We start from the raw sequence: 24289 nt of genomic DNA, 5'->3' as shown, positions 1-24289 counted from the left end.
AGGCAGCAACAATTTTTCTGTTGTATATTGTGCAAATCTTTTATCATGAGAAGACAGTCCTGGCAAGTTGGGCCCTACTCTGGTGGTCTGTCCGGCATCTCTGATGCGTCAATGGGAATCGGAAATATCAACTCATGTACGTGCAGGAGAATTGACAGTACAAATCTATCATTCTGATCACAGACTTCATGACCCTCGACGGTGAGTTCAGCATGTTTATGTTGTGTTATAGTTGACTGTGGTATTACAGGTTAGCCCAGTTTGATGTTGTCATTACAACTTACGGCATTGTTGGATCAGAAGGAGCAGCATTCTTACCCGTGAGTAGTGTAGACTAGTTTACTGTATTGGGATATGTACAGTAAAGTCTGACATAATTCAGTACTAAAAATAATGTCATTTGCCTTTTTCGGCATTTGGCTGATCAAAATTCATTACAGTTGGAATAATGTATATTTTCATTGTGAAGCCATTATTAGTAGTGTGCAGAATAGTTCTACAGTAGGGGACGGGAAGCAATAAAACCCGGAATAAACGGAACAGCGGAATAACGGAATAAGCGAAAATTACATTCTTAATATTTTACTACTATATATACAGTCTATAGCATTTATACAATACTCACCTCGTAGCAATTCCACAGAGAATCACTAAGGCGATCCTCAGGGCGATCTTTAAATAGAACTAGCACAAAACTAACCACTCTAGAATAATCTAACTAAGCTAAAATACTTTCTAATACACTTTACTACAAAATCGCTACAACACTATAAGTTCTTTCTGCTACAGCTACTTATACCAGCCATCACACACGAGTAACTGCCCGAATTTATTAGAATCAAGCTGCACAAAGTGATGTCAGCTAAATACAGCACTTAACCTTTTGAATTTACATTAAGCTTGTTTGGCGATGGATAACTAACAGGTTAGCCAAAGTAGATTATTTCAGAGAAGACTTCTTAGGATGGAATGTTGTCACTAATAAATTTGGACAGTTACTCGTGTGTGATGGCTGGTATAAGTAGCTGTAGCAGAAAGAACTTATAGTGTTGTAGCGATTTTGTAGTAAAGTGTATTAGAAAGTATTTTAGCTTAGTTAGATTATTCTAGAGTGGTTAGTTTTGTGCTAGTTCTATTTAAAGATCACCCTGAGGATCGCCTTAGTGATTCTCTGTGGAATTGCTACGAGGTGAGTATTGTATAAATGCTATAGACTGTATATATAGTAGTAAAATATTAAGAATGTAATTTTCGCTTATTCCGTTATTCCGCTGTTCCGTTATTCCGTATTCCGGGTTTTATTGCTTCCCGTAGAGGACATTGTAAAGTTTACATTTTGGGGTTTTCTTTACAATCATAAAACCATAAACTTATCAGCTTTTTATTATTTTTAAAAATGATTGCATCATCATTTCAATCATACTAATCAATATTTGTAGCATCACAAATCATATTTAAAATGATTATCATAATGTAATCATACAGTACTGTATAGTAGGGACCACAAAAGTGTGGGCCTGGCCCATAAAAAAACATCACCCAAAAACCAACCTCACTTTTTCACAGACGACAATGAGACAGTATTGGTTAGGTAAAACTAAGCCAAAACAAGCCGATCGACCCGAAATGCTTTCAACAAGTTGCTAGAGTTCTTTTTATATATATATATATATTTACAGGTTTTTGCAATTGAATTCGGCGACTTTGCAATTGAATTCGTCCCGTTTGCAATTGGGTTCGTCGCTTTTGCAATTGAATTCGTCCCGTTTGCAATTGAATTCGTCCCGTTTGCAATTGAATTCGTCGGTTTTGCAATTGAATTCGTCCCGTTTGCAATTGAATTCGTCGCTTTTGCAATTGAATTCGTCGCTTTTGCAGTTAAATTCGTCCATAACAAGAATGGCAGCTGGAGCAAACATGAAAACATGATGTAGCAGCTGCTACAAGAACTTGTTCAAGTACAACAGTAGTAAACAACTCTTTATAAGGCAATAATTCTTCCTCTACAGCCTCTCCAACAACATTCCAAACTCTACTGTGCAATTCGCGATGGGTGTGGTCACTCGCGAGCAAGCTAATTAACTTGTCAGACAGCTATCAACTTCGCGTACTACCAGCTTCAATTACCTTCTAGTGTCTCAAGTGTAACTCTCCAAGGCATAAATAGTTCATCTCTTAATGAACGGGTTGGTTTCTTGGAGCCGTTTTGTTTATGACGAATTGTAATGCAAACGCGACGAATTCTATTGCAAAACCGACTAATTCAACTGCAAAAGCGACGAATTCAATTGCAAAACCGACGAATTCAATTGCAAACGGGACGAATTCAATTGCAAAAGCGACGAATTCAATTGCAAAAACCTGTAATGGAATTTTCTACTAACTGACTGAGTAACTGACTGACTGATGCCTTCAGACATTGATAACAGCTAAGGCTAAGGACTTGGTTTTTCACTGTTCTACGTTGCTTCTGCCCAAGAGGAGGTGCCTATTGGCATACTGCAGTATGTACAATGCATTCTTCATGGACTTACCAGTGTCTTCCTTTGTGTCCCATTCATTTTTGCTGCAGTGAAAAGTGTCGATTTGGCAGTAGCACGTGATGGCTTCCCTTCGTAATGAAAATCATCCATATTTTTCATAGTGCCCATGGGTATCATAAAGAGTTTGCCTTCCACCCATTGAGGTGGATTAAAACTTCTATAGTACGTTCACGTTGAGCTGAATCCTCAAAAACATTTAATAACTCATGGATGCAATTACACATGATCTTGAAATTTGGCTCATTTGTAGTACTGCTTGATCCGCTAAAAATATTTTGAAATCTTTTTGTTCAAATGTTTGACATAATATTTACGGCCAGTCAAAATTTTCACGATACATTTCCTATGGGGAAGCCATATAAGTACAGTGTACATTACAGTCCTTTCCCGAACTTGCAATGGAGCCAAACCGTACATGTCTGTTGTTGACACCTTTGCTGTTACCAATAATCATCTGGTTGGCTGAAATGTTAACTCTGTTGAGAAAAAATCCACTTTTAATTTTTAGCTGTTTTTCAGGATTCAGCTCAACGTGAACATACTATAGGACGGAAAAGTACAACTACACTTCATCGGTCAAAACAGAAGGATTTCGCTCTTCTTGATCAAATAATATATCTAGGTATGTTATATCGCTGTAAATAATCTCAAAGATTACTTGTCGTCCCATGGTACACGTACACCTTGTTGCACAGTTGGCACAGTGCCTTCTTTGGGTTGGTACAGTTAGTGAAATAGTTCCACATGTCTAAACAAAACTTTACCGATGAAGCGCTGCTGCTTTCACCAATAGCTTCTGTTTCACTTGTCCCTTGACTCTCTTCGCTGTTAAACTATCTGCTTCTGTCACTTGCGCGGTCACTTAAAACTTCATCAGACACCATTTTCTCTAGGTACTGTAATTTTTTGCTTATGCTTCCACATATTATTCAATTCAAATGCGTTCGAAACTTTGAATGTTTGAATCTTACTAAATTTGTTTGAGGTCTATTGCGGAGCTATGACCATGCTGCCACCATGTGCTATCATTAGAAATGTGTCAATTCTGCAATCACATGCAATAATGCGATCATGTGTATTCTCTAAAAGTCCTAGTGCTTATGTAAAAACCAATAGTGATACAAGTTATGACGTACAAGTGTCAATGTCACAGTGTATACTACAAGTGCAAATGCAAAGTCATCATCGTCAGATTTAAGACCAAATCTTCACTAAATGTGACATCTTCTCATTGTCTTCATCTAACATAATGAATAATCCTTAGTAGTAGTAACTTTATATGGTTTGCTTACTAACCTGCATTAAAGTTAAACTGTTTTCTGCCAACTCACTCAACTTGCCTTTTGGTACCAAAAATAAGAACCATTAGCTAGTACTAAGTGTTCCCAGGTGGTCAGTATGTGAAGACCATCAAAAATTTCAGCTGGCCATTAAATGTGGCTGCAGAACATTGTTTGATTACATAACCCAGTATGCCTTTTCCTGGCCATAGTAAGAGAGTAAAGTGTATAGTAAACCATTTGTGTGATAAGGCACACTACAGGCATGAAGCTTGCCACTACTCCTTGTAGTACTGGACAGAGCCATTCTTAAAACAGAGTACAATATAACGGTCGGCCATCGGCCTTTTTCTGACCAAGTGATGCTGTTGACCAATTAATGCAGCCATTGTTCGGCCATTTGTACCGATCAAATTTTTCACAACTGTATTTATTATTACATGTATTATTATTATTGTCATAGTTACCTTTCCTTATTGAAGGTACGTATTTAATCGCTGCGCGAAGTCTTGATCCTGTCAAAGCATTGACTTGATGTGCGTGCTTAAGCTAGAGCATTGTACCTCGCCTTTATCCCAATTATCGATGGTGGGTTACAGTTGATGTTGTGAAGAAGCAATCTGATCCGTTATATGTTGTGAAGTGGCGCTTTCCAGAAGAAAAGAAAGTAATGTATATGAAGTTGAGGTATGATATTAAGTATAAGATGGCTGTTCTGTGGTTAGAATGTGTAGAAAATTCACTGGCTGGAGAGAGTGGAATGAAAGTCAGGTGATAAAAGTGTTCTGCATGCAGCAAGTTTGAAAGTAAAGTTTTGATCTATTGCAACTCTCAAGAGACACTTTAGCAATAGCTAGTTGGATAGTTATAATTCAATCTGTGTGACTCAACACCACTTGTAGTAAAGCATTTAGCCCAGCTAAGTCTACAAACTGGCTGTAGATTCAAAGTTGTTGTTTTTTTTGTAAAATTTTGTATACAGTGTATGTTAAAGCATTGCCGCAAGTGCTATATGAAAAATTAAAGCACGAGATAAAGCCAAGTACTTTAAGAATCGAGGCCAAGTGCTTTATTTTACAAAAAGCACAAGCAAGGTAATGCTTTAAATGATTTATGGAACTTTCTAGTTGTGTAGCTTCACCATACACTAGGACTTGCAATTAACACGTGTTGCACAAATTATTAGCAGCCTGAATGCACACAAACTAGTTTAACAAAGTTACTCGCATGTAGTTCACTATAGTTTGGCATGGTAGATGCGTTCATCACGTATTTTGGCAGGTTTTGGTCACATCCCACAATCGATTCTATTATGACACATGGTGAAGTATTTCCGTGATATCTCCAGGACTTGTCCATTTACATTAACGAACATAACAGCAATGTTACCTTCTCCCACCAATCATCGAAGCATTTAGGTATGTCTGTAAAAGCAATCCAGTGGTAGAATTCATGTTGGCTGGGTTGATTGACCACTCAGCGTGGTGAGGGCTATCAGCCTTCACCAGCTTGGGTGATTAGTCGTACTGTCATGAGCGCCGCAGGCTATCTGCACTAGAGCACGTGGGAAACTGCTTTATTGCCACAAAGAGTACTTTATTGCACCGCAAAAAGTGTTTTATATACTAGTTAAAGCACCGCCACGCATACAGTATGGAAATAAAAGCACGAGAGAGTGGGCGAGAGACTAATATAGCACGAGACGAAGCCGAGTGCTTTTATTTTCATATTGTACAAGCATATAGCGGTGCTTTAACTGGTTTAGAGTGCTTTCTTGTCGTCTTGCTTGGAGCGTTCGTTTCATGAATTCGAACTGCGTCAGTTTTCGGCCATCAGACAATCGGTAAGTGTCTATGTAGTACAGTTGTGGTAGTAATACAAGCAAATAATATCATTTGCTACTTTGGGCGATTAGAAATGTTACGCACGTGATCTTGTTTTTTTGTATTTACTTTCCAATCAATGCATAACTGTACTTTGTTTTCCATAACTGTACTTTGTTTTCCACAACTGTACTTTATTGTGATGCAAATGGAAAATATAGCACACTTGAATGCGTTACAGAAAACAAAGCACTCTTTTCGCTTTGATCTCACCAACGTAAAGTACTTTAATGTACAATTAAAGCATTCTGTGGTGCAATAAAGCACTGTTTGCCAGCGTAAAGTGTTCTGTATGAAATTTAAAATACACTTTTTCCTTTGATCTCGCCCACGGAAAAGTTCTATAAGTACATGTATTACTAATAAATATAATCAATTCTCCGTAAAAGGTATGTGCATAAAATTCAGTGATAAGTAGTTGAAGATTCAATCTCAGAGTGATCCTTTTTCAAAAATTTCCTTGGGGGAGGCATGCCCAAGACCCCCTTAAAAGGCTTGTGCTTTTGCACTGAGGTGTGTACTTTTCACACCTGGATAGTACACCTCTATCTTATGGTCATACAATTTCATAAATGGCCAATCAAATTTACTTTTGAATGGCCATTCTGTCCGAGCAATATTTCCCCTTATATTGTACACTGCTTAGAGTACATAATATGTGTACTTCATGAAACTCTAATACTATTCCTCTTTGTATTATGTGTTCGTGTTGACATATTAGAGGCTGTTGATGTGTAGATGTACAGGTGTCTACCTGTTATAGTAATGAAGCTCCTTTATTCTACACATTTTGGGAGCATGATAAGGTGTCCTTATTAGAGAGGTGTCCTGATTTCGGGGGTCTAAATGTGTGTACACTAATAATGGGATGATGGACATATTTGTCCTCCAGGCGTATCAAGGTGTCCACACACTTCAGGGTGTCCTTATTGTTGTGATTTTACTGTAGGATGATAGTAGTAAGGCTAAGCCAAAGAGAAAGGCATCGCACCACACCCTATTTGAAATTCAGTGGAACAGAATTATTTTGGACGAAGGACACACCATTAAGAACCCTAAAGCTAATGTGTCTATTGGAGTGTGTGGCTTATCCTCAGGTATGTGCTTAAATTGGTATGTGCTTACATAACTGAGGTGGGAAGCAAGAATTTTGGTCCATTTTCATTGTTGTAGAGAGGCTGCCAATACTTTCTTTCAGGCGTGAAACTTTGAATTTGCAGTGTATGGAGTGAGACCTGTTGGGAACCAAACTCTGGTCCGTGATGTAGTAGTTGTTCATTTCAAGCCATTAATTTTAGAAATTAAATACTTGAGACCAGGCATGGCCAGTGTATGCTCTATTAGAGTGATTGTGTGTTCTCCAGATCACAGGTGGGTGCTCTCAGGTACTCCATTGCATAATTCGCTCAAGGACATGTACAGTTTAGTAAAGTGAGCAACAATTAGAGTGGATGATGATGTAATAGTGTTCCCACAGATTCCTCAAATTAGCACCTTTCAATGAGCTCACTGTGTGGAAGGAGCTAGTACAGAAAACAGGTAATGTGTCTTATTAGATACTAATATCTTATTACAAAGAAGAATTAAGTGTGCTATTTAGAGAAGCATATTTCTGGTTGCAGTGAAATCTGGTTCCTTTTGGATTTTGTGACCTTATTAAGCAAGTGGCTACGTTACACAGGTCACTTCCATACACAATTAAGTGATAATCTCGTTTGTCTGACTCAGTTTATGTGGGGGACAGCCATATACTGTGTTACACACATTCCATGAGAGAATGCCCGAGAGCCAATCAGATTGCTCCATGCACTCTATGACAAAACAAACACCAATTATTCATATTCTTAGCACAACAAATGACTAAATCTGTATCACAGGCATTCTATTGGGTAAATTTTTGAAATGCCATGGTTAAGCTCTTGACTTCCTAAATACAGGAAGAAATCTGGCTCATGAAACAGCAGATTTGTAACAGTTGTCAAACTTTGCGAGCAACAGCAATAATGATTATCATAAAGCATAGTCAACAATGCATAGCTACATAATAATACATTCTACATGTATACATCAGTATGTTACAGACCAGCTGAAATTGTCAAGGCAGACCTTTAACAAAATTTCTGATACATCAACTAGAAGTGGCCAGTTTACACTCTGGTAAATTTTGGGGGTGTACAAGCTACTGACCCTTTTAATGTGTATTGCCCACCAACACTAGCAGCACGTTCTCACCTGAGAATTGGTTGTAGATGCATAACGACAGAGTAATGGTCTTGTTTTTACTGATTTCTCTTGTTACATAGTGGACGTCAAAATACAATGATTACACGGGTCTAAATAGTATACTCTTGTCTTATGAGTTTAACTGTTACATAATATTTGCCTCAGTCTGCTCACAGAGCTTATGTCATCTTTAGTGCAAAATGATGTAAGCATCCCAGGTGTTCACAGAATTGCAGTCTTTTTTCTGCTTCCCACACACAATGTCAGGCATGTGAAACTATACAAATGAGTCGAAATGACACATTTGGAGTATTTTAATTTGACTGGTCTAGACAGGTGACCTTATTAGACAGTGACCTTATTAAAGTCTCAGTGTACAATGTGTTTTTCCATCTCATCATGAGACATATATGATGTCATTGTTGTGGTGTCATTACAGAGATGGGAATGAGACGATTACAGACGCTGATCCAAAGCTTGTTGTTGAGAAGAACTAAACAAGATATTGGAGGTGACGGACAACCAATAGTGAGTTGAGATCATGTGACCTAGTGCATGGATCATGTGATCTCTAGGTTAAACTACCAAACAAAGAGATTATCACTCATTGTGTCAGTTTGAATGAGGATGAACAAACTGTGTTTGATTTGCTGTTTGTCCAATGCAGGTGAGTGTGTGTGTGTACCACACACTTTCAAAGTAAAGTGTTTGGATAAGTGGATGATTTGAATCATATACAATACAGAGTTTCTGGAAATATTCTAATTCAACAGTCATTTTATTTTGTATAGACCTATTTTTTAATGGAAAAAAAGAATGACCAATTTGATGTAGTCTTGCAGTGTGTCCAATGCTGAAGGTTCTTTCACCTCCTCCTCCCTTGGGGTAGCCAAAACTATTACTATCAGGATGCTTTCCAGATGAGCATTCTCATCATGGAAAAAGCACCTGTACAGTAACCAGTCTACTATGCAATTCACACTTTTCACCATAGGCCATAACACGACTCTTTCACTGTCATGACGTGTCAATGTTTATTAGAACCTTTTCAGTATGAGTAGAGAGTATTTCAGTTGATCCCACATTGTATGGGTGTACCACATGTGAGCTACACACATCATATCACATACTGTTATTACAGGAGCAAGTTCTTAGATTACTTGCAAGATCTGAAGACCAGTGCAACAGGAGGTTCCAGTAAAGCAATTGTTCCTGTCCCTGACATGCCACCTCACCTTGCTGGTCTGCCAAGCATCATGGCGAAGATGTTTCAGTCAATCAACAACAACAATGCTGTTGTGTTGGTAACAATTCTGAGGTGAGCAAGATGTCATCCCTTGTGATCGTTATTGGCCTTTTGTGTCGTGTTCTTGTGCGTGGCTGCTATTTTTTATAAATGTTTGTCACATGCTTCAAATTGTAGTAAGTGTTTCTGATTGAAAACTTCATCTTTCAAGTTATTGAATATTATAGTTTTTTTTGTTGTATTCTGTTGATGTTTCTGTCATATTGAAATTTATTGAAGTCAATGCCACAGTGATTGTTCTTTTATTAAAGTTGGCAGTTGTTTTATTTTATAGCACTATATTGTAGGGCTATGCTGATGCAATATCTGTGTCAGTACTGATATCACAAATATTGGTGGTATTCAGTTAAGAGGTGTATATCACCAAATATTTCATTTATTTGTACAGTAGTGCAGTACTATTATAAGCCGTTAAATTGCAATAGTGACTTCACAGTACATTTGGTAAGCTCTAAAATGGCAGATATGAGTGGGGAAACTGGTATGGTTGGTTTGTGTGGGTTCAATTCTTGGAGTAGTTGGCTCTTTTTTCACTTGAGGAAAGCATATTTGATCAGCCACATAATTATAGTGATCACTTGCATCTCACAATAATGGATATCGGTTTCACTTTTGAAGTATCAGCTGTTTCTGTAATAGCTCATCAGAAGACCTGTGTTGTCAGTACTGTATATTAGAGATTGGGCTTCTCTGGCCAAAAATATCAAGCCTCACAATACCTTCCTGGCACCTTGGCAGTATTGGCTAGGTATAATTACCTGAATGGCTCAGATCACAGAGTGATTGCCAGCTATTCTGGATTACATGAGGAATGTGAGGTGAACATATCAACGTGTTTGGCCTAGTTTTCTATATTTCAGCAAGTTTTTGTAGTATCCATAAAAAAAAGAAGTGACGTCACAATGACTCACGACTACCATATAAATACTGCCATGTGTTCACACCATTTGGCCTTTTTGTGACTAAAGTAGATAGCTGATTGGAGCATAACCGTTAATGAGGAGGCTCTGCTCCTGAGAATGTGACATATCAATGGGTAAAGGGAGGGAGGGACGTTGATATGTTCACCTCACATTCCTCATGTAATCCAGAATAGCTGGCAATCACTCTGTGATCTGAGCCATTCAGGTAATTACATTTCGGAATGCTCGGATCACATATCAACATGAAAATCTGTCGATGAGGCGGACAGCACTGCTTGTCCCACCTGACCACTATCAGTTGGCTTGTAGTAGAACCTCTCAAAGACAGATTCAGACCTCCAATCAGCGGTATCCATTATTTGATTTGTGGTAATACCAGCTGACGGTGCTGCAGAGGCTGAAGCACTTCTCATTGAGTGTGATTTGAATGTGTCAGTATCTATCCTGGCTAGATTTAGCAGGTTAACTATCCATCTGGCCACTGAAGAGGAAGATATTGGATTGTGAGGTTTAACATAAGAGAGAAGAAGCTTATCCTTCTCCTCTCCTCTGAGTGATTCTGTCCTTGACAGATAGGCCTGTACTGCCTCCTTTGGGCAAAGCCTCTTGTTAGAGGGGAATGATGGGAATGATGGGAATATAAATGGTTTGAGAGGCCTGGATGGCCGAGACTGTTTCGACAAACAGACTGGATTGAATTGGACACCATCTGGTAACATCCTCATAGCCTGCAGGCTCAAGTTGGATAAGTCATTGGACCTTGAGGGCCTTGTTAATGCCAATAAAGTGACAAGCTTAAGCGACATCAGTTTCAATGATAAAGACACATTGTCACCCATGGCAGCAATGTAAGAGGTGACTTTTGATACCTCCCAGGTAACAGAATATCTGGTCTCTTGTTGTAGGCTCCCTTGAGTACTCTCACAATTATAGGGTGTTGACTGACTGGTTGACCATCAACTTTCTCATGAGTTGAAGATATAGCTGAACAGTAAGAGTTTATTGAACTGTATTGGTAGCCTTGATCGAAGAGCTCTGCTAAGAAGTTGGCTACATCACCTATAGGGCCTGAAAAGGGATTTCTATTCCGTTCACTGCACCAGCGGGCCCATTTCCCGAATGAGGAGTTGTAAGACTTAGTGGATTTATCTCTCCATGATGAGAGGACGAGGTCCGTAGCAGTCTGAGAAAGGCGATTGCCTTCACATTGTTGCCTGATATAACCCACACGGCTAACTGTGGGATGATATCCGGTCAATTGTCCAGACACACTGATTGTATTGTGTCTGGTGATAACGGAATTAGAAGTGGTACTCTGACCAACATATAGAGGAACATTGGATACCAAGCTTGAGCTTTCCAGACTGGAGCTACCAGTATCAACTCCTGTACTTCTTGGGAGTGTACATGGAACAGGACTCTGCCTATCAGATCCCATGGGGGATTGGCGTATAGTTTCTTTGGAAGGGTGCTCCAATCCTGAGTAAAGGCATCTGTGGCCACTGCTAGAGGGTCTGGCCTCCAGCTCATGAACACTGGTAGTTGAGATGACAGTCTGCTTGCAAACAGGCCTGTGGACAATGGACCCAGCAGCTGATTGATCTTCTGGAACAGGATTGGAGAAAGTTTCCATTCCGATCTGTCTGACCAGGTTCTAGACTCCTCGTCTGCAATTGTGTTCAGAACCCCTGGCAAGTGTTGAGCTTGAAGGAGAATGTTCCTTTCCATGCACCATAACCACAGGTCCTTTGTCAGCTGAGACAGAGCTGGCGATGCTGTTCCCCTCCTCCTGTTGATGTAGGCAACTGCTGTAGAGTTGTCCAATTGCAGGAGAATTGAGATGCCTGATTTCTCCTTTGCAAATGTCTGTACAGCTCCAGACAATTGATGTGGAGGGATTGTTCGGATGGGGACCGTGGACCTCTGGTCCGGCTGCCATTGCAAGTGGCTCCCCAGCCTTGCAGGGAAGCATCTGATGTTACTGTCATGGAAGCTGCCTGGGTGATCAGGCTTCTTCCATTCCATGAGGTGAGGTGGAGCTCCCACCACTGGAGATCTTCCCGTGCTTGGGGGGACAGCTGAACCATTGTCTGATAGTTCTGCTGGTTGGCTGACAAGGCCTGTTTTAGACAAACTTGTAGTGAACGGCAAAATAGAGGGGCCATCTGCAGAGCTGGAGTGGTAGCATTGAGCTTCCCTAGCAGTTGGGAGAGTTGTTGGGCAGATGGCGAATTTAAGGATAGTAGGTGGTGTGCCTCCTGTATGATTTTCCTGATTTCTCCCCTGGGAGTTTCAGGTCCATTGACAGTGAACTTACTGTCATCCCTAGGAATTGGATTTCCTGGGTGGGGCTCAGGATGGATTTTTTTGCCGTTGACTATGAACCCCAAGTTCTCGAGGAGGAACACTGTCAGCTGTGCATGCTCCGTTAGCTTCTAACTGGAGTCTGCCATCAGTAGCATATCGTCCATGTATATGACTAGCCGGATGTCGAGCGATGTGAGCATCTCCACAGCTGGCTTGAGTATCTTTGTGAATACCCTCGGGGCTGTGCACAGACCAAATGGAAGGCAGTTGAATTGAAATGCCTTTCCTGCCATCTTGAATAGGAGAAGATGACGGAATTGGGGGGCTATTGGGACCATAAAGAAGGCATCCTTGAGGTCCACTTTTGCCATCCAGTCTCCTCCCCTCAGTAGGGCTTTGACTGTGTGTAGCCCCTCCATCTTGAATTGCTCTGATTTCACATATCTGTTCAGATGTTTCAGGTTGATGACAGGTCTCTGACCCCCATCTTTTTTGGCGCTATGAACTGTTGGAGTAAAACCCCTCCTTTGTGGTTGGGATTTGGCAGATGGCCTGCTTCTGCAGGAGAGATTGTATCTCTTCCTCCAGTGCTGCAATGTCCTCGTTGGACAGGTGAGGGTTGCAGGGTGGAGAGTGCTGGTGGGGAGGTGACATGAGGGGGATGTGATAGCCCTCTGATACTGTCTGAATGACCCACAGCTCCTGGGTTAGAGCCTGCCAGTTTGACCTGAAAAGACCCGAGTCGGCCTGCGAAGGTCTGGCTGGATTGACAAATGGTCTCTGCCATTGGGAATATGCCTCTCTGAGTTAGCAGGGTCCATGGTGGATCCTTTAGTGCTAGTGAGAGGTGCACTATAGGCAGACCCATGATTGAGTGTTGAGTGGGCTCTGCCACTGGACAAATAACTTGGGTTGGCACCTCTGGTGCCAGCTGAGTACTGTGAGGTGGTGTGACCTCTGACACCTGCTGATTGGGTGGTAGACCTTGGCTCTGTAAGTGTGTCTTCTCTGACACTAAGGTTTTTGTCACCCTGGCTTCCTGCCCTAGACACCTGCTCTGTGTGTCGTTTAGAATTTAGAACCCTTTGAACAATTGTACGCTCTGATATATTTAATGTTGTTTTTTTTTTTCAAAAAACATACAGTTAAGGTTGGGTTCGCTTTGTCTTGACGAACTTCTTCTGTCCCCTGCCCCTGCTGCTGCCACCTCCCCGAGACTGTGGGGGGTGGCTCCGGCGAAAAGACTGCTGTCGTCCATAGATGACACTGGCGGATGTCTGCTTCAAATTGCGGATGGCCTCCATGTGCTCCTTCATCTTCTGTAGGAAGGAGGGACCAAACAGGAGGGGGGCGGCATCCACGAAGTTGTCCTCATCTTCCACAAGGGTGGACAGTTCCTTGTCAAGGCAGGTGGACCACCTACCTTGGGTGGACAGTTCCTTGTCAAGGCAGGGTCCACCTACCAAGGGTGGACAGTTCCTTGTCAAGGCAGGGTCCACCTACCTCTGTCAAGGCAGGTGGACCCTTCCCGCTTGGAAGGGTCCAGTGAGCGGGAAAAGGCATCCTGAATAATCTTGGCAGAGGTAGCCGAGATCCTCTTAGTGTCTCCATCCAGAGAGTCAGAGTCACTGGGTTCCCAGTAAACTTCTTCCTGGTAGTCAGGGGCGTCATCTTCAGGACGCTCAGCCCAGTTTGGTCTGTCTTTGGCTGGAGGTGGTCTCTCACGCTGGGAGTGCTCCTGTTGGGGCTCTGCCCCATCGGCCTGGTCCCGGTTGTCGAGGAGGCTCTGCCGCTCGGTCAGGGTGGTGGCATCGGGGAGGCTCTGCTCTGGAGTTTGGGACAGCGTGCTGGGGAGACTCTGCTCCTCAGGCTGGTTAGGCACGTTCAGGGGGAGGCTCTGCTCTGTGTGGTCTCTCTCCATGGCGGTGACCCTTGAGGAAATCTTCCCGAGTTCGCCACATAACAGGGCGTGATTCGCTGTCATCTCTTCGCGAATCGAGTTGACCATGGCGGCAAAACTGCGACGGTTTCCTGGAACGACTCCGCCTAGAGTGACGATGACGATGGCGGTGCTTCTTGCGGTGACGGCGATGTGTAGAAGAATCGCTTGAAGACATAACCGAAGGAGCGAAAAGGACACTGCGTTCGCTGACTGCGCAAGAAAAAAGGCTGAATGGTGTGAACACGTGGCAGTATTTATATGGCAGTCGTGAGTCATTGTGACGTCACTTCCTTTTTTTATGGGTACTACAAAAACTTGCTGAAATATAGAAAACTAGGCCAAACACGTTGATATGTGATCCGAGCATTCCGAAATGTAACCAAGAGTTTATAATATAATTTTATATTATGAAATCTTGGTATAACCAAGCCCAAATTCAGCACATGCTCTGAAATGCTTCCAAAAAGTTGCTACAAAATTTAAAAAAAACTTTAGTGGAATTTTCTACTGACTGATTGATGCCTTCAGACAAACATAACTCCACAATGGCTAAGGCTACGGGTTTGATTTTTTCACTGTTTGATGTCACTTCAATGCACCAGCGTTGAAACCGGGTTGGGTCATCCGGGTCACATTTTCTCCGGGTCATCCGGGTCTGACCCGGTTTACAATTTATCCGGGTCTGACCTGGATTGGATCACGTGAGAAACAAAATTGTTCGTTTGACGACGTGGAACTTATAAACGCTATCGCGTAGCTCTTTCGTGAGCCATGCCCACTTATCGCATTACCAACATACACTCAGCCACGCTCATTTGTTAGTAAGTGTAGTATGTAGCACGAAATTGAGGGTATCTATGGTGAGGGGTAGCTATTGTCAGCATAGTCAGTAGGTGAAGACCTCTTTTTTTTTTTTTTTTTTTTTTTTTTTGGTCTTAAACCTACAGCTGGGCTGAAGTTGCAATATTCACTCAACACGAATCGAACGCTCAAAATGTAGACTCGTTCGCTCACTCAAGACTAGCCGAAACACGTCTCGGCTTTAATAAATTCGGGTCTGACCCGGATTGCTATCCGGGTCAGTGGGTCATCCGGGTCAGCAGTAGTGACCCGGTTTCAACGTTGCAATGCACACATCATGGATTTACCTTAAGTTATCTTTGTGTCCCATTTTTTTTTTGCTGACAGCTCAAGGTGTCGATTTGCTGTGGTAACTAGTGTGATGGCTTCCCTACAGGAATTGTCCGTATTTCCATGGTGACTCCTACTGTTCTTCGTTTGTAGTGCTGTGAAACAGACTGAACAAAGCCTAAAGCAAAGTGTAATGGCCACTTACGAGTCAGTGATTGATAGTTGGGGCACACAAATTGTCTGTCTTCAGTGCTCGAAATAACGTTCGACAACCGGACATTATCCGGACAATACACGGAATGTCTGAATAAGTTTCTATTTATCAGGACAAATTGTCCAGACAAAGGAGATTCAGTGAAGATACTGCTAACAATGGCTGCGGAGGCACTAAGGACCGTGTGGTAGTGAAGAAAATGGTGGAGAAGTTTGTGTCTGAAATTATAAAAGTCTTCAGACGATATGATGGTTGTGGTTTGAAATAACGTCCGGTGATCGGGAGCACGTGACCCGCATGCAGGCTAAAATGTGAAGTCTAATGGTAAGCTCTGCTCAATGCGACAGTATAGGCCAGCCTTTATTGAAGGCACGACCAATATTCACGCTTTGACCTGATATATAATTATGCGAGGATATATGCACAAGCGAGCAATGGCATTATAGAGGCCAAGGAGGCAGCCAGTAGCTTGATGGAATATGCACCAATTGCAAGGGCAATGGGTCAAGCCAACCTTAGCGAGGCTGCCAGGTTGAAGAATAAAAGAAAAATGGATATTGTTTACACAATCACTAAAAAAAACCTTAACTAAGATGGGAGTTATTTGTGACCTTGACATTACTGACGGAATTAGCTATAGCTATGACTGTTTATGACCGTATCACTCACTGTAATTATCAGTGTAATAATACATTCAATAATTGTAACATTAATTTTATTGTGATATTACATGTAAGATACAAATACAATAACACAAACTGATCAATTCTTGTTTCCTGTCAATAATAAATTAATCATACATCAAAGTTTGTAAGTGATTCACAGATTAAACTTACCCTTTCAAAATGTTTCCAGATGTGATCTCAGATGTTGTAATTCTAAAAAATTTCCTGGGGGAGCATCTCCCCAGAGCATGCTTCACATGCTAAAGTACATTTTGAATGTGACTGGACAACCACAATAGTGACAGGTCATTGGTGACTTTGTCCAGACATTTTGACAGCGGAATATTTTGACACTATTTCGAGCACTGGTCTTTTCCATGGCAACTGGATTGATTGCAGACAGAGGAGGTTGGACGCGTTCACGTGAGCTGTACATTTTCATTGGAAAATCTTTGTTTCAGGACAATTTTATTAAAACTGTAGTTCATTTGGAAGTTTATGTAATTCAAAATCTAACGGCGTGGTGAACCCCAGCGAACCCCGCTGATTTGGCTGGTAACAAAGCTAGGGTTTAAAGCGCCAATAAAATAAATTACGCAAAATCTGTTTTATTGAGGAGGGTAATACAGCGATCTCAGTGAAGGGTCGTTGTTTCATTATAGAAAACGTACGTGACAAGTCTGGTGAAGTCGTATGCATCAAATCACAATTTATTAATTTCACCCCGAATCTCTAGTGCTTTGAGAAAACAAAGTACATAGCCTTGAAGCCTACGTGAAGGACAATCTGAATATCTAACGAACCCCAGTGAACCCCATCATTTTTCAGTTTAGTATTGCGACTATTGAGGGTCACGTGAAATACCAAAGAAAAGAATGCAATTAAGAGCAATATATTTAAGTAACACTTATAGCACGTCCAACCTCCTCTGGATTGCAGAGGGGCTTCTCCAATTGTTCTTGTTTGTAGCACTGTGTAATGGGCTGAACTTAACTGAAAGCGAAGCATAATGACCATTCACTTTTGAGTCAGTAATTGATAGTTGGGACATGTGTTCAGATGAAACATTAATTCTGGCACTCTAATTTCTTTTGATGCACTATGTGCAGGTTCACCAGTCATAATAATGTTACAAAAAGTATAAGGAAAAATTAGGAATTTAAGCTCACTTAGGGATCATAGAAAAAGTAAGGAAACAAGTGAGGTCACCCTACACCAGCAGATAGACATTTGCCAATCCAGTCTAGCTACTTATCATGACTGGATTAGGGATTAAATGTTCACTAGTATATCTGCAGGTGTAGACAACCTTCCCTTGTTTCCCTACTTTTTTTTCTACGATCCTTAATTGAGCTTAAAATTCCTAATTTTCCCTTATACTACTTGTAAATATCGGATTGGATGTAAAAAATTAGTATCAGTACAGTCCTCCACATTCAGCCTAGGAGTTTATTTCCTATCAATAATTCTGCCCTCTTGTGTCTTAGCTGTGGACATTAAAGGAGTGATGGTTACAGTAACAGTGAAAGTACTTATATAATCAAGTTGTTGTAGTTTGGAATCTTCCCTTTGCGCCAATGAAACACAAGAACACAAGGTGAAGCGCATCCAGCAACTACACGAGTCAAATTTTTATTAGAGGTACATCTGGTTTACTGGTGTTTAAAACTTTAAGGTGTGTATTCTGGATTTATTTCTGATTACAATCTTGCCCCCAGGGGTTTTGATACATGCAATTGTCTGATAGCAAGCACACAATTATTTCGTAATGCTAACATGCTCTGTAAGCCAGTGGTACCCTATAGAGTAGAGTAGTCACTATGTAATATTAAAAATCTTTTCCCAATAAAACCTTTTTTTCTCATTTTTTATTTCAACGCATTCCCTCCAGATTACATGGTGATTGTACTTCACGTATATGTGACCCGCTTTGCTATAAAACATATTGAAATAAACTGGGTAAAAATATGTGTGCTGCATAAAAATTTTATGCATGTTTTAATCACTTCGGTATGTACTGAAACAAGTTGATGTTATAAATGTCACTTCTAACAACCAGCTAGGCACCTATGCAGTTAATACTATCCCATTCTAACTAAATAGGCAATTAATCAATCATGTATATAATTTAGTTTATATTCATGCTATTGTTGTTATTAATTCAGCTAGATAATTAGATTTGTAAATAATTTGGTAATTACGTTGCTATGCACTGCTAAGGAAACGTAACTATAACAAACCACTTTAAACCACAAATTATGCACAGAAGTATCTTCTCAACTGTTTTATAGCGCGTCTATTGTGTTTTCTCGTGCGAATTGTATAGAAAAAGGCTTGAGGCTGCCCTTCAGTTTCGTTCGCGTTAAGTACGGGTAACGCCCCCCTTTCTGCTCGAAGGATACACTACCTCCGGTAGCCTAAGAGGCCTCCAACATTGTTTCAAAGTTGTTAAATGTCTATAAAACCAAAAGGGAAGACCGTTCAAGAAGTATATGAAGAGTCACCATACCCGTATTTCAGACTGCCAAGAAGAAACCACCTCAGAGCAAAGTTTATGTGTGTGGAAGTTTAATACAGACTTAATTTTAACTTTCAATTCTTACATCCTGGCAGCTTTTTACCATTTTAAACTTTTTGCTTACATGGGTGCATACAGACAAACAAACATAGGTAGGTACACACACGTTTTTACGAAAACAATTTCAGTAAACCAGACACATGCTCACAGCTGACCGCACACACCTGGTTTTAAAAAGCTCAAATCAATAAAATCTATGCACCACCAGTTTCTCCTATTCTTTGGGAATAATTTGTTTTGTGTTTGTACAGCATACGGTACGTGAGATGCGGTAGAAATAAAGTTTACCGTAGTCATTTGATTGTTGAAATGGCCTTCTTCTTTGTCCACATGAGACGTACAGGGAAAACACTATACCTTGATCGATGTGCCAGTTCATGGTGAACAGATTGAGCCAAACCTCATCTTCGTAGCTTGTTTCAGTTGTGAGTTATGATCAATTAAATAAGTGACTGTATTTTATTTGCTGTATTGTGTACATCAAGTTTATTCCTGTTCCAACCATCGGCGCTATAGGTTGAAACTCTGGATGTCCACTCCTTTGTTACTATAGATAACAGAGAAGCGGAATTTGAGGAATGTGCGAAAATGGCCAGTTTTTGCTCAGCGGGTCACATATACTGATGACAAGTCACGGAACTTAATCTCCTGTACTTATTGACCATGGCCCTATTATATCATTGCAGGTTGCTACAGTGTAGTTGTCATCTCGGGTTGTTGGGTAGAGCCATGGACGTGGACCAGAAGGAAACAGATCAACTTGAGGTTCAGTTTTCCTCCATGAGTCTCAACAGTGCTACCGGGTCTGGTGGTATAAGCAGGTGTGTACGTTATGCAATGACTGTTACTGGTGGGGTGTGTATAATTTTGCCCAGTGAAACCTCGTTAGTTTTATTTGTTCTTTGTTTCCCATCACCCACGCACATACCACTTTTCCCTCATTGCATTGGTAAGAATTTTTGTCTAAAAAGACAAAATATGAGATACTCTAATAGAGCAGTCAGCCACTCTAATATAACAGCCAGTTATTCTAATACAGCTATCATTTAGTAAATTGGTAGAACATTTTTATCGATTTATAAAACTCATTAAGGGCATGTTATTTTGTAACTTTTTCATTTCTTGAAAAGTGCGGTGTTGTTGACTTATGGACTTTGCTAATGGACAGTGTATTGTCATTTTGAGGGCTTACCTAATAGAACCACCTTCACAAGCTGATAGCACTAAGTGATGAAAAAGAAGTAAAAAAAATTTTTATGTTGGCCTTAATAGGGCTACCCATGGGATCAAAAACATGGCCTTTAGTAATGAGGTCATGAAGTATACAGTACCTTACACTGTAGCTATGTTTGGGACCTACTTGACATGGTCACTATAATGAGGTGGTCTTATTAATGAGGTCATGAAATACACCTTAGTTATGTTTGGGACCTACTTGACATGGTCACTATAATGAGGTGGTCTTATTAATGAGGTCATGAAGTACACCTTAGCTATGTTTGGGACCTACTTGACATGGTCACTATAATGAGGTGGTCTTATTAATGAGGTCATGAAGTACACCTTAGCTATGTTTGGGACCTACTTGACATGGTCACTATAATGAGGTGGTCTTATTAATGAGGTCATGAAGTATGTTTGGGACCTCCTTAATGTAATACTGTGTCCACTTTACAGGTCATGGGCACCACAGGAAAAGCTACCAGAGTGTTTCAGTATGGAGAGAAGAAGTTCCAAAGTAGCTTATATGTTTAACAAAGCATCACCTTGTTCATCTTTTCTGTTCACAGGTGCAGGCCTTGCTAGAACAACTCACAAGTGTGCTGAAGGAGAGCTCACCAGACAAGAGATCACCAAAATGGTGGGTGTTATTCAAGAGTCAATGAAGTGCATTAATTGAAGTGCAATATACTTAGTGTGTTGGTGTCCCAGTGGAGCTCATTTTTGGATATTATTGAGAAGCACGTATGTAAGGTTGGATTTACGTTTGTCAGAATCGATGGCAAGTATGTATGGTAATTCTATATATGATAAAGTAAAGATCTTCCTTGTATTATGTTAGTGTTCCTCCAAAGAAGAGGAATTCTTTGGTTGAAGAGTTTAACTCACGAAGAGCCCATCCACAGGTATGGTAGCCATGCCTATCAATCTGCTTGCACATAATGTGGGCATGGCTGGTTTCAGTTGCTGCTGATGACACTGAAAACAGGAGGGGTGGGGCTCAACCTGACCAGAGGAAGCCACCTGTTCTTAATGGACTTACACTGGTATGAAGTAAATAATCATATAGCATATGTACTGTATACATGTTATAAGGGACATAGATTTCACAGTTGCCTTGGCTACCATGAAAATTTCACCCTCAAAATTTTGAGATTCAATTTAATGCAATGTGGTAGAGATGTCTACAGCATAGTTGAACAATTACAGTCAAGTATGGCGCCAGGTGGCTTGTTTAGTAAGAAAGCAATGTATTGTGTTGAGAGATGCATATACATTTGTTCTATACAATGATATTCTGCCCTGTCTCTCGGGAATATTTGTACAACTAAGATTCATGAAAATAGGAAAACCTGCATCCTGTATGAAAAACTTGTATCCTGGAAGATGAATCCTCACTCCTTCTATCCATATAACTTATGTACATTGAAAATTTGTATGTATACACAGCCTGTAGTAAGTATCTTAGGTATAATACAAATTATATACTGTGTAATAACTTGGGCAGTAAAGAATTGTCCTTTAATTTTCCATATTCCACTTGTGGCAGTGCTTTAACTAGTATTAAAGTGCTTTGCGTGGGCGAGATCAAAGCAAAAGAAGTGCTTTATTTTCTGTAATGCTTACAAGCATGCTATATTTTCCATTTGCGTCACAATAAAGTACAGTTATGCATTGGTTTGAAAAATAAAGTATTAATTTGAAAATAATTATAATGACTTAGAGTCGGTAATGCAAGCACGCAGGTTCACTCTGACTAGTACTATATCAAAACTAATTTAATTTAATAATAACATACAATTAACGTACGTCATGATTAAATCATTATAGGCTTAATACAAAAATCACGTGATAAGCTACTACACTCCTCCCTTTCTATAAAAGGTTACAACAACTTAAAATAAAACCAGTCAGTGTACCTTGGATTTGGCTTACGCACACGAAGCGGATACCTTCGCTGAGAAGTATCGGTAGGGGGAGCTAAGTCTACAGTACTGCTGGCTGCAGGAGCAGTAACACTACCATCTGGTGAGGCCTCTGGTACATCAGTAGTATCTGAACTGTCTAACAATGGGACACCTAGCATTTCAGCATCATCTGTCGTCACATTTGTCTGTGTAGTCTCCATAGACGGTTCACTGATCTGTCTCACATGATCCACATGTTGTCTCCACAACTGTCCAGAGTCCAAACGAACCAAACATGTTAGGGGGCCTTGCATTTTCTCGATTGTTCCCATTATCCATGGCTTGGATGGATCTCGGTCCCTCACTAAGTTAGCACTTTCTGTCCCACTTGGAGGTTCCTTTGTCTTGCCTTCTTATCATGGTTTGCTTTCTGAGCTGCTTGCTGCTCATTCACTCTCTTATCTGCGTTAGGGTGAAGCGAGTCCAATCTGTTACGGATCATTCTTCCCAAAACAACTGGCAAGGTGGTTCATTAGTTGTAGCATGTGGAGTAAATCGGTAGGTAAACAGGAAATTCGACAATCAATGGCTGAAACTCAATGGACTGTCACGATTAGCTTTCTTTGCCTTCTTGAATGTCTGCACAAATCTTTCTGCAGCACCATTACTGGATGGATGACATGGTGCGCAGCGGATATGCTTGATCCCATTCAATTTCACAAAATTAGCAAATTCGTCACTCACAAATTGTGGTCCATTATCAGAGACAATTTGCTCAGGCAGTCCATATGTTGAAATTATTTTGATTAAACTGTCAATCACGCACTCAAAAGTTCATACATACGGAAGTCCTAATTTTACAAAAGAAAAATAATTCGTACATATAATTATGAAAAAATCAATAGGTTACAAAATCAATAATAAAAGTTCAGATTCACACTCATTGAGATTGTACTTCATCAACACTCCTTCTCAATCTCTGTGAGTGCATTCCACAACTCCAGTTAGTTTGCGAAGTTTTTCAAATTGTTGGGTGGCAAGTCCCTTAGTAAGCATATCAGCTACCATATCTTCAGTGCTATACAATAGACCAATTTAATTCTTCCAGTCTCAACTAGGTCATGAACAAAATGGTACTTTATATCAATATGCTTCGTTCCTCCATTTGTCTGTTGATTCTTAGCAAGACAGATGGTTGACTGATTGTCCTCAAAGATGGTCATTTCTTGCTTACTAATGTGCATCAAGTCACTCATTAATTGCTGAAGCCATACTGATTCTTGTGCAGCAGCTGACAAGGCAACATACTCTGCTTCGGCTGTGGATAGTGCAACACAGCTCTGTTTGCTGCTCTTCCAGGTCACAGCTACACCTGCGAAAAGGTACATGTATCCAGAAGTGGATTTCCTATCTCCCACATCACCTGCCCAGTCTGCATCAGAGTACCCCTTCATCTTACTAAGATCATCCCCTCTATACAGCAAACCAAAGTTTCGAGTGCCATTTAAGTATCTTAAAATTCTCTTTACTGCTGTATAGTGGTCATTGATTGGGTTGGCACAATAACGAGCAATGCTGCTCACAGCATATGCAATATCAGGACGAGTCTTTGTAGACAAGTACAGCAGACTTCCTACCAGTGCCTGATACATTTGCTGGTTGCACATGTTCTCTGGGTCTTTACTGGCAGCTAGTTTAGTACCAGGATTCACTGGTGAGCCAACAGGCTTGGAATTGTACATTTCAAAATTATGAGGAGTCTTCTCAGTGTAAAAAGGTTGACCAACCCACACAGTTCCAGCAAGTTTATCCTGAACAATCTTGACTCCCAGGAAATGATGTAGTGTGCCTAGATCTTTCATTTCAAACTTCTGACTCAGCTCCCTTTTGACTGTATTCATCTTCGTCGGACTGCTACAACCAAGAATAATGTCATCGACATAGACAGCCACTATGAAAATCTCTCCTTCTGAATCAGTGAGCACATACAGACAGGGATCACTTGATGTCTGAGAAAACCCCATTCCTTTAGTCGACCATCCAAGGCATGATTCCAACAATGTGGTGATTGCTTTAACCCATAAATGCTGCACTTTAGCCTACACATCAGATTCTCCTTCCCGGATTCAACAAACCCTGCTGGTTGCTGCATATAGACCTCTTCTG

General features: G+C 40.7%; 1 protein-coding gene across 1 annotated transcript in view; it reads left to right on the top strand.

Annotated features, from left to right (window-relative positions):
• LOC136268094 (transcription termination factor 2-like) overlaps positions 1-24289 on the top strand; it is a 34810-nt gene that overhangs the window by 1923 nt on the left and 8598 nt on the right. The window contains exons 5-18 of the mRNA XM_066063324.1: positions 54-201; positions 251-320; positions 6656-6803; positions 7071-7137; positions 7184-7245; positions 8369-8457; positions 8505-8596; positions 9071-9247; positions 19682-19816; positions 20673-20733; positions 20786-20856; positions 20912-21001; positions 21058-21121; positions 21180-21262. Of these exons, the coding sequence (XP_065919396.1) occupies positions 54-201; positions 251-320; positions 6656-6803; positions 7071-7137; positions 7184-7245; positions 8369-8457; positions 8505-8596; positions 9071-9247; positions 19682-19816; positions 20673-20733; positions 20786-20856; positions 20912-21001; positions 21058-21121; positions 21180-21262 (1357 nt within the window). The remainder of the gene's footprint in view (positions 1-53; positions 202-250; positions 321-6655; positions 6804-7070; positions 7138-7183; positions 7246-8368; positions 8458-8504; positions 8597-9070; positions 9248-19681; positions 19817-20672; positions 20734-20785; positions 20857-20911; positions 21002-21057; positions 21122-21179; positions 21263-24289) is intronic.

Source organism: Dysidea avara, chromosome 10, assembly GCF_963678975.1.
Source record: "Dysidea avara chromosome 10, odDysAvar1.4, whole genome shotgun sequence".
NCBI lineage: Eukaryota > Metazoa > Porifera > Demospongiae > Dictyoceratida > Dysideidae > Dysidea > Dysidea avara.
Note: the sequence above shows the minus strand (reverse complement) of the source record. Positions and strands in the feature narration are given on the sequence as shown.